General features: G+C 38.3%; 1 protein-coding gene across 2 annotated transcripts; it reads right to left on the bottom strand.

Annotated features, from left to right (window-relative positions):
• Window positions 1-1,259: 1,259 nt before the first annotated feature.
• On the bottom strand, window positions 1,260-4,649 carry LOC132119376 (lengsin-like). Of its 2 annotated transcripts, none has more exons than XM_059529251.1 (4): window positions 4,489-4,649; window positions 3,672-4,372; window positions 3,412-3,578; window positions 1,260-2,582 (listed from the first exon to the last, which is right to left on the bottom strand). In XM_059529251.1, exons 2-4 carry the CDS (start codon window positions 4,279-4,281, stop codon window positions 1,395-1,397), a joined length of 1,965 nt encoding a protein of 654 aa, XP_059385234.1. In that variant the 5' UTR covers window positions 4,282-4,372; window positions 4,489-4,649; the 3' UTR covers window positions 1,260-1,394. The 2 variants fall into 2 exon arrangements, with proteins under 2 accessions (XP_059385234.1, XP_059385235.1); XM_059529252.1 differs by having other exon boundaries at window positions 3,672-4,299.
• Between the last annotated feature and the right edge of the window lie 5,784 nt (window positions 4,650-10,433).

The raw sequence follows: 10,433 nt of genomic DNA, 5'->3' as shown, positions 1-10,433 counted from the left end.
AATGGGCAGCCATTTATGCTGTGGCACCTGGGGAGCAGTGCCTTGCTCAAGGGCACCTAAGTCACGGTATTGCTGGACCAAGACTCAAACCCACAACCCTAGGGTTAGGAGTCAAACTCTCTAACCACTAGGCCACAACTTCCCCTTGGGTGTGTTTGATAAAGGAGACATGCAGGATGGGTTTGAAAACCCCTGCGCTAACCAAACTAAACACAATATTCAAGCGGTGTACAATCCTGTTTCTGGTGGGTCAATGTCCTGCAGAGTTTAGCTACAGAAATCTAATTAAACGCATCTAAACCAGGGTCTAAACCACTAAAAACAGGGTCTTAAGGATTGCTGGAAACTTCTAGTCAGGTCTAGTCTAGTCTAGTCAAAGTTGGAGATTAGATAAATCCCTGCATTTTACAAAATTAGTGAAGTGACATACAGCCAAGAATGGGGACCCATACTCAGAATTTGTGGTCTGCATTTAAATCCAAAGTGCACACATGGAGCAGTGGAAAGCCATTTATGCTGCGGTGGCCAGGGAGCAGTTGAGGGTTCAATGCCTTGCTCAAGGGTACCTCAGTCGTGGTATTGAGGGGGGAGAGAGCACTGTACATTTACTCGCCCCACCTACAATTCCTGCTGACCCAAGACGCAAACTTACAACCTTTGGATTACGAGTCCAACTCTCTAATCATTAGGCCACAACTTCCCACAAATATCTACTTTGTTACAGGGACACTCTATTCGAAATTCATGGATTCCTATTTTGGATGTCTCTCTTATTTCAGTCAACATAAACAATTTACATGACATTTAAAATAAAGACTTTTTTAATGCAGGTAAATGACAGGTTTAAATATTTAAAAAAAAGTATATAACAGCGATTTCCAATCTTGCTCCTAAAGAGTTACTACCCTGCAGAGTTTTCCTAAACACGCATGAACCAGCTAATCCAGGTCTTTCAAATTACTAGAAACTTCCAGGCATTGTGTTTGAGGCAGGACAGGCCTGCTAGATCAGATTCTTATGAATAATTTTGATTCAGCTGTAATGCTATTCAATCACAAACTTAGGGAACATCTAGCATGACGTATGCAACTTCATGAGTCAACAGTTGTCACATCTTGATATTTTAGGTCCAAGCTTAAGAATGAAAAAAAGTAGATTATTTATTCATAAAAACAAATTACTATTACTTTAAAAGTTTGTTGACTTTAAAATTTACACTATTTAGGCGAATTAATGCTTTAAATGAAATGCAGCAGATATCAGTCAGTTGTATGGTTTTATTTTTAAATCTTGTTTGCAAGGAATGTATTATTTGTCGTTAATACCAAATCAAAAGGTCATGAAATAAGTTTTTTTGGGTTCAAATACACTAAATCATTCAGCAAATTTAGTAGTTAAATGAAATACTCAAGTCCCTTGTTCCTTTCGGCATCCTGCTCTTGGGTCTCCATCTCTACTTGCTTCATGGCAATAAAATACTGCACGAAAGGCTCCCCCAGTGCACCACGAATCACATTGTCCTCTGCCAGAGCTACTAAAGCATCATCCAGTTTAACAGGGATCGAGAACTGTTTTTGCCTAGCTGGAGCTTTGCTTAGAACCTGTTCTCCATTCAGATTCCGTCTAATACCGTCCAGTCCTGCTGCTACTGTGGCTGCCAACACGATGTAAGGGTTGGCCATTGCTGAACCCAGCTTGTTATCGATGTGAGTCTCCCGTCCACCATGAACCTTCACGTTGAAGGCGGAGCTGTTGTCATTGCAGCCGCATGTTGCGTAAAAATAATTCTTGGAATTTTTCTTGCCTTTGGAAAGATGGTTTCGACAGCCGATCCCTGGAGCCAAGAGGCAGCTCAGAGCAGCTGAGTGCTGGAGAAGGCCCGAGAGCCACTTTCTACCGATTTCGGAAAGTTCCCCATTGCCCGAGTGGAAAAGGCTTCTTCTGCCACTGGAATCCCAAAGGCTATGGGAGAGTAACCCAGAATTGTGGATGTTGTCATCTGTAAAAAAGGTGGCAATGTAGTCAAACTTCCTAGCCATCTCTTTTATTCCTGTGCGGAAGGTGAAGGCACTGTCTGCAGCATCAATTCCAAACCGCGGTTTGAAGCAAATCTCCATCTGTCCTGGTCCATTTGCAGATGAGAAGCTTTCGATGTCAACTCCCATGGAGTACATCCCTCTGACTAGCTGCTGCAGGAAGGGTTGATCATAGTTGCTCAACAGCGTGGTGGCTGGGAAGAACACAGCTTTAGGTCCCACTCGTTCAGGGGCTCCGAAGATGCAGCACTCATACGTGAAGGATGAGTGGAGAGAGAATCCCATGCTCTGGAGTTGGCCCAGCATCTGCTTGGCTATGAGGCGGGGTGATGTTCGCAATGGCACTCCTGTGATTGTGCAGGGATCACAGATAAGGCGCGCGGTCTGGACCGCCCAGGGAACAATCTGAAACGTAGAGAGATCTGCAACCAGGAGGACATCACTGCTGAAGTTGGCTTCACTCGGATGATCAACTTCATTGACTTTGGGGCTTAGGGTTAACTCTAGGTAGCTTCTTGGCATAGGGATGCCATATACTGCTTTTTCCTGTAGTGTCAATAATGAATAATGTTGTTAAGTAGTTTTTCTGTATTTTACCAGTATTTTCAAAAATACTACAATTACTTCAAGGGACACTAAACAATCAACAACTTATTACTAACATTAAAGCTGCTTTAAGCAATGTTAGCTGGTTTGCTAGCTTAAACCAACCCTCAACCATGGAGTCAACCACAAACCCCTTCTCTCCACACCCTACAAATACATCTCAGTATAAAAGATATTTGCAATGCAAAGTATGTAAATATATATGCAAAAACATTGCATACAGCACCTTATAATTGTATCATTATATTGACTGCAGCCAAAGTCTCTTTAAGACAAGTCATGTCACTCGGTGGCCATCTTTGAAATGCCTCTTGGGCACCCAAGTGCAGCTCCTATCTCTTTGAATGGGGGAACATCAAATTCTCCAAAACTGTTCACTAAATTTAGGATTAAATTTCATATGTGAAATTACCAAAGAAATCTGACAACAACTGTCTCATAAATGTTGTTACTTTTGGTAAAATAGCATTATAAAAAGCTTATTTCTTAGGCCAGATCAGCCAGTGTGCATGCGCAGTCTTAAGAGCACGTCTCAGAGCGTTGACTGTTTCTATAGCAACAGGGATTTCTAATAGCAACTGCAGTGACCCGCTGACTTTACCGATTAGCGATTGGCTCTTTCATTCAGAAGACGGGGCTTCCTGTGATTGAGCAGCCATATTGAGCATTGCATTTATTCCCATTCAAAACTATACGAGTGACATGTCTTGGGTATTCTATAGTCTTTGCTACAGTACAGAATCTATAAGAGGCATTTAAAAAGATTTACGTGAAAAAATCGAGCAGGAACTGTCTTGGATCGGGACACGCCATGAAGATCAGTGGCCTCAAAGCGAACAAAGCTTATGTTTTCTTGGGCAATTTGCTGTTTTATGTGTTCAACATCAGAAATGAAGCTTTGAGATGCAAAAGAGAGTAGCTGTGAAGTTTCCTTTTCTGTTAGGAACATACAGTAACAAACAGACATGAATGATGAGCAGGTTAACGTAAATGTGTTAAATTGAGTCAACCGTAAATCATCTTTCTTACCTGAGTGTGATGTGCCAGCTTCATCCCCATGGGATGTCTCATCTGTGGGTGAACTCATACCAGGGGACCTGCCGGGAGGTCCATCGGTCATCGAAGACCCAGCTGAATCCCAGCCAGAACTTCCTTCTCTTAGTCTGGATGCTCTCCTCGCTTCTGAAAGGGGCTTGGAGGTACTGAAACTCTTAGATGGCATCTGGTCTGGCTTACAGTCCACTCTGTGACCTGGAGGGTAGCTCCCTCTTTCATCTTGCTCTTTTGCACTGCGTAGGGAGCTCTCACGCAACAAACTTTTCAGTTCAGCCATTGTTTGTTTGGGGATGCCACCCTCACCAGTTGACTGGTAATATTGCATATTTTCCCTTCTCCATCCATGCCTGTTGTAGTTGTCTTCTTTCGAGAGACCCTGCTCCTGGGACTCACCAGAAACAGAGGGACAATGGTGGGCAGGGCCGATGGAAATAAGGATGGGCTCATTTGTGGGGCCTGGAATTGGTACATTTGATGGCAATAAGGGTACGGACGTCCCTTTTCTGTCCCAGCCAGAGGAGGAAAGACGCTTCTCTCTTGGATCCGCACCCTTCTTTCCTGCACTCATATTTACTCCATCCATCTGGTCTGGAATTTTTTACTTAAGAATTTTGAATTGATTCCTTTCAGAATGAACTCACAATAACATAAAATCATGGAGTACTGAAAATATCCTAAAGACAATATAAAAAATAACTTTAACTATACAAATTCAATTTGACCATGTGTCAAAAATAAATAAATATATAAGGGTATATAATAATCATAATAATAAAAAAAAATTATTTACCATATTTCTGGATTCCTCTGAGGCCTGCATAATGCTCAGGGTTTTTTATGAGACAGTTTGGAAACCCATAATCATATGCCCCAATCAAAGTTGCTCAAACAACTGACTAACAGAGTCTGAATCAAAGCAGTCTGCTCCCTTTCACCCCAACCAAATGTATGAACCGTCCAGTCTGTTCTGTCCCACTCTCCTATTGTGAGCTTCTGCACATCAGCTGTTTTTCATTATTCATCAAATCTCTAGTAAAGATGCAGTTGTTTGACTAAAAGGTCACCAAAGCCATTGCTTATATTTGAAACGTAAATGAACACAGTGACATGCCTTTGAATAAGCACTGTTGTTGCCAAGAAAATAATAAAAAGGCATATTTCAAAGATGACAACAAAATGGTTTTTATGTGTGTTTTTATGTATGACTATTCTTAAAATTAGGCATTGAGGCACTGCTAGTATTACTAGCTCCTTCAGGATTAATTGGTTGCGATTCGCGATAAAAGCGTCATAAATACAAATGTATGAAAATAATTGAGTTTATGAAAATCCTAGTATGTTTCGAATATAAAAACATGATCAACTTTATTATTTAATGTTTTCTTTATTTATCCAATATTTCAAAAGAGAGCCGTAGGAACTGTAAATAAAACCAACTATAGAGCACCAACTACCCCACTCTTTATTAAATTAAAAGCACTAAAACTCTGAGATATTGTTGACTTCAAAGTTGCACAAATTATGTATAAAATAAATAATCAACAGCTATCGAACAGTATTCAAGGGTTGTTTCAAATGAGAGAGAGCAAACATCACTTAAGAGGAACATTTGTATTTAAAAAGAAATCTATAAGAACAAATTCTAAATATCACTGCATCACAACCAAATGAGTTATTGTATGGAACAACTGCAGGTGATAGTATTGTATACAGGTTCATTGGTCTACATGTTAAGTCTAGTATGGAGGTGTTATTATTTGATTTGCTATAGATGGAAAATAAAGAAGAAAAAATGGGAATGTGTGTGTATGCATGTATGTATGCATCTGTATCTATGTGAATGCATGGGTTTATGTGAACAGAAGGTAGGTAGATATACGGTGTATGTAAAGATGTATGTTTGGCATCAGATTGCTTTGTATTTAACTAAAGGATAAAAATAGAGAAATGGGGTAGGACCTGAAAAGTTTGTTATGAACTTCTTCCTACTAATTATATATATATATATATATATATATATATAATTATTTTTATTTATTTACATGTTCAAATTATTTACATGTTCAAATTTCATTATCTTTTTAATAAAAGTATATTATTATCGTCATCATCATTTTATGAACATGTAGGATGTTTACAATATGAATGTAATCAAAATAATGTTTATTTTATATTTTTTTATTTAATTTTTTGTATCATTGCTATAATAGGCTACTAATTTTATTTTAAATTATATGATGTGTTTATAATATGAATATTCTAATTAATTAAATTCAATTCAATTCAAGTTTATTTGTATAGCGCTTTTTACAATACAAATCGTTACAAAGCAACTTTACAGAAAATTATGTTTCCACAATATTTAGTAGTAGCTAGTAGTTTTTGCACGTTTGACAGGATTTTAGAAAAATAAAAATAAAAATAATACAAGACGTAGTCAGCTAGATGATGAACTATCAATATTATTAATTAATAGTAATTATATGATGCAGTCACACATGTAGCAATATTTGTTAGTTCTGTTTGTTGATTCAAGGTTAGCATCATCTGGGGTCCTCTGAGGGTCATCATCATCTCTTCTCAGGTGTTCTGGATCCAGACTGGAGCTTGTGTAAATCCTAGTTACCACGGGATGTAAATCCCGTGGCAAAACAGAGAAACAAAATAGAGACATCATTAGCATAGCTGCTGATCCAACAAAGTAAAATTAGTTTAACCCAAGCTAAAGAATAAAAATGCAGATGCAACTGCACTCACAATTTAAGAGATACATTATTCGAATGCTTGGTGAAAGAGATGCGTTTTTAATCTAGATTTAAACCGAGAGAGTGTGTCTGAACCCCGAACATTATCAGGAAGGCTATTCCAGAGTTTGGGAGCCAAATGTGAAAAAGCTCTACCTCCTTTAGTGGACTTTGCTATCCTAGGAACTACCAAAAGTCCAGCGTTTTGTAACCTTAGGGTGCGTGATGGGTTGTAGCGTGGTAGAAGGCTAGTTAGGTACGCAGGAGCTAAACCATTTAGGGCCTTATAGGTAAGTAATGATAATTTGTAATTGATACGGAACTTAATAGGTAGCCAGTGCAGAAACTGTAAAATTGGGGTAATATGATCATATTTTCTTGACCTGGTAAGGACTCTAGCCGCTGCATTTTGGACTACCTGTAGCTTGTTTATCGTAGATGCAGGACAACCACCTAGAAGTGCATTACAATAGTCCAGTCTAGAGGTCATGAATGCATGAACTAGCTTTTCTGCATCAGAAACAGATAACATGTTTCTTAGCTTGGCAATGTTTCTGAGATGGAAGAATGCAGTTTTTGTAACATTGGAAATATGATTTTCAAAAGACAAATTGCTGTCCAATATAACACACAGATTTCTGACTGTAGAGGAAGTAACAGTACATCCATCTAGTTGCAGATTGTAATCTACAAGATTCTGTGTGGTGTTTTTTGGTCCAATAATTAATAGCTCTGTCTTATCCGAATTTAATTGGAGAAAATTATTTGTCATCCAATCTTTTACATTTTTAACACACTCTGTTAGCTTAGATCAAATTTAATAATTAAATTAATGTTAAACTTGATTTTGTCACGTTTTATTTAATGAAATATTAGTAATAATAATAATAAAACTGCTGTTGTTAATAACAAGTCTATGTGATGTGATGTGTGTCGATGGAGAGCGCGGAAGGCAGTGCGCGCGGCAGGGCGCGGTTTCCGGAGACGCTCGTCACACACGGCAGCGCTGTATGGTCAGACACCAAAACAAATATTCTCCGGAGAGGCTTAATGATTAAGCTACAATCTTCAATGAGTAAGCATATTCCAGTAAGTCAAACAATTCAACATATAACTATTTTTTTATGACGCGGATTTAGAGTATTATTTTTGAGTAACGTTACGTTAATTTAGTCTCAATCTTGAACTGTGAGCTGATTAGCATCAGAGCAAAACAGCTTTTGTTGTCGACCACAGTTTATATATACGTTACAGTAATTTATTTTGTCGTAACCATCTACAAAACTAAAAAAATAATGTTTATGTTATTATAAAAATACATTTTACAGCTATAATGTCCTTGAAATAATCGCTTGGCGACGGTGTTAGCCTGACAGCTAACGTTACATCCATCAGAGAGAACTGGGCACGTCATTTCGCTCTTTTATTTCAGTTTAATTGATTAAATTTAGAAGGGAATTAAAGTATGTAGCCTGCAAAGAGAGTGTATGTTGCGTTTTTGTTGAAAATTAATGTAATCTGCGAGCTTTTTGCCCCGTTGCTAATACTAGCCGAGCGGAAGCCTTTGTCAGTCCTTGTCAATTTGCATATACTGATGTGTTGGGTATTAAAATCTGTTTTTGCGCAGCATAAACATTTCTTCGGTTGTAGAATTTCGCCGCATTTCAAATCGTGACCTGCTTCTCGGATAAAATTTGGATTTGGACATTTTAATGGCCTCATTTGAGGCCCTTACACTTGATTTCAATAGTCACACTTAAAAATAACTCATCCAACCATCTGTGCCTTTCATTTGAATTACATGTACTATAGATTTAAGTTAATACTACTACATGAGGTTTGTTGTGTCTTTTTAAAGCGATTTACTAAAGAGGGTTAGTATGTGGTAATCTCATAGGGCTGCTGGGGCCCCCCGTGTGTCCTAACGGGACTGGGATGAAGATTTCTGCCTTCCCAGAAAGGACAGCCCATCCGAAGCGTTGTTTCCTCTGAAACAATGACCCACACACCGTGTGTTGACTCACCTTTGAGTCATTGTGAGGGGGGAAATATGGTTGATTTTCATGCTTTTATGAGCTTTGTGATTTAGGTCTTTACCCTATGCAGGGTTCCTCAGATCTTGTCCTGGAGGGCCAATACACTGCAGAGTTTAGCTCCAACCCTGATCAAACTCACCTACCTGAGATTTTCTAATGATCCTGAAGACATTGTTTAGCATGCTCAGGCATGTTTGATTAGGGTTAGAGCTAAACTCTGCAGGAAAGTGGATTTCGTGGGCCAGATTTGTGGACCCCTGGCCTGCAGGGATGGGCGGATCGATTCTGAAGTATAGATATTTTCGATACTGATGTTGAATCCTCTCATATAAATATCGATTCTGTAGTGCATTTTTAAGCATTAATTTTCTTTAATTAGCAAGGAATTTTGTGCATAAAATACGCTTGTGTAAAATAGACTATGTTAGCGAATACTTAATTCTTTACATTTATTTAGCGCTTTTCTAAGTACTCAAAGTGCTTTACGTTGTCAGGGGGTATCTCCTCCTCCACCACCAGTGTGTAGCATCCACCTGGATGATGCGACGGCAGCCATAGTGTGCCAGAACGCCCACCACACACCAGCTTACTGGTGGAGAGGAGACAGAGTGATGAAGCCAATCAGCAGATATGAGGATTGTTAGGAGGCCATGATGGTCAGAGGCCAATGGGCGAATTTAGCTAGGGGATTTTTAAAGACCACAGAGAGTCAGGACCTCGGTTTAAAGGTGCTTTTTACAGTACAGTGTCCCCATCACTACACTGGTGCGCTGGGACCCAAACACACAACAACAGGGTGAACCCCACCTGCTGGCCTCGCTAGCATCAGTCTTGGGCTGCTGGCCATGTCATCCTGGATTGAACAATTTCTCCTCATCGGAACATATGCAAATGCTGAAAGACTGAACCAGTCAATCACAGACAGTGTTTCCTGCTGACACTTTGCTCACAGTGCATGTTCAAATAGGGTTGCGTTTCCTTAAAAGCACTAGAAGCATAAGTAGATCTGAAGAAACCATTGCCACCTCTGGTATCAGCTTTGGCTCACAGTGCATTTGGGAAACAAAGCCCAGCCCCAGATCAGTGCTTATCAGATGACAGAGAAACAATTATTTCACAATAAACAAATTGCTCAACTGCTCAAAATTTTGATGTCGATAAGATAAAAAAAAGGAATTAATACTTTTATTCAGCAAGGATGAATAAATTGATCAAAAATGTTATTTTTAATTTTGTTCATCAAATTCAGAAAAATGTATCACGGACGGTTTCCTCACAGATATGAAGCAGCACAACTGTTTGTTTGAGTAGCAAATTATATAAGAATGATTTCTGAAGGACCATGTGGTACTGAAGATTGGAGTAATGCTGAAAATTCAACTTTGATCTCAGGCACAATTGAAAATATATTAAAATATAAAATCCTTATTTTGAATGGTTGTATTTCACAATATTGCTGTTTTTGCTGTATTTTTGTTCAAATAAGTGCAGCCTTGGTTAGCATTGTTAGAGACACCTTCAAATACATTACTAATCTTACTGGCCCCAAACTTTTGAACAGTATAGTGTAATACATGTAATATATATTTTCATTGGGCTAGTTTGTGCAAGTAAATTTTATCTGATAGATTGAGTTTCTCCTATTTTCCTGTAAGATTGTTGAGCTATTTTGAAAACTCAAAAATGGCTGGTATGAATAGACCTGCCTAAGTGGAGATCACTTACAAAAACATGAGATTCCTCATTACCCGCAATCCCACTTTTATCACAATTACTTTTTCAAAAGTCAAAATTAATGTATGTGAATGTAGACCACTATTATAATCATTTTAAAATGAATATAATAGAAAAATAATATAATATAATAATATGTAATAAAATTAATAATAAAAATGTAGAATGTAAATATAAAATCACACAAACACTTTTTATAATATTTTAATATAGGCTGGGAC

This window comes from Carassius carassius, chromosome 38 (genome assembly GCF_963082965.1).
Source record: "Carassius carassius chromosome 38, fCarCar2.1, whole genome shotgun sequence".
Taxonomy (NCBI): Eukaryota; Metazoa; Chordata; class Actinopteri; order Cypriniformes; family Cyprinidae; genus Carassius; species Carassius carassius.
The sequence above is the reverse complement of the archived record's forward strand: the minus strand, read 5'-3'. Positions and strand labels throughout refer to the sequence as shown.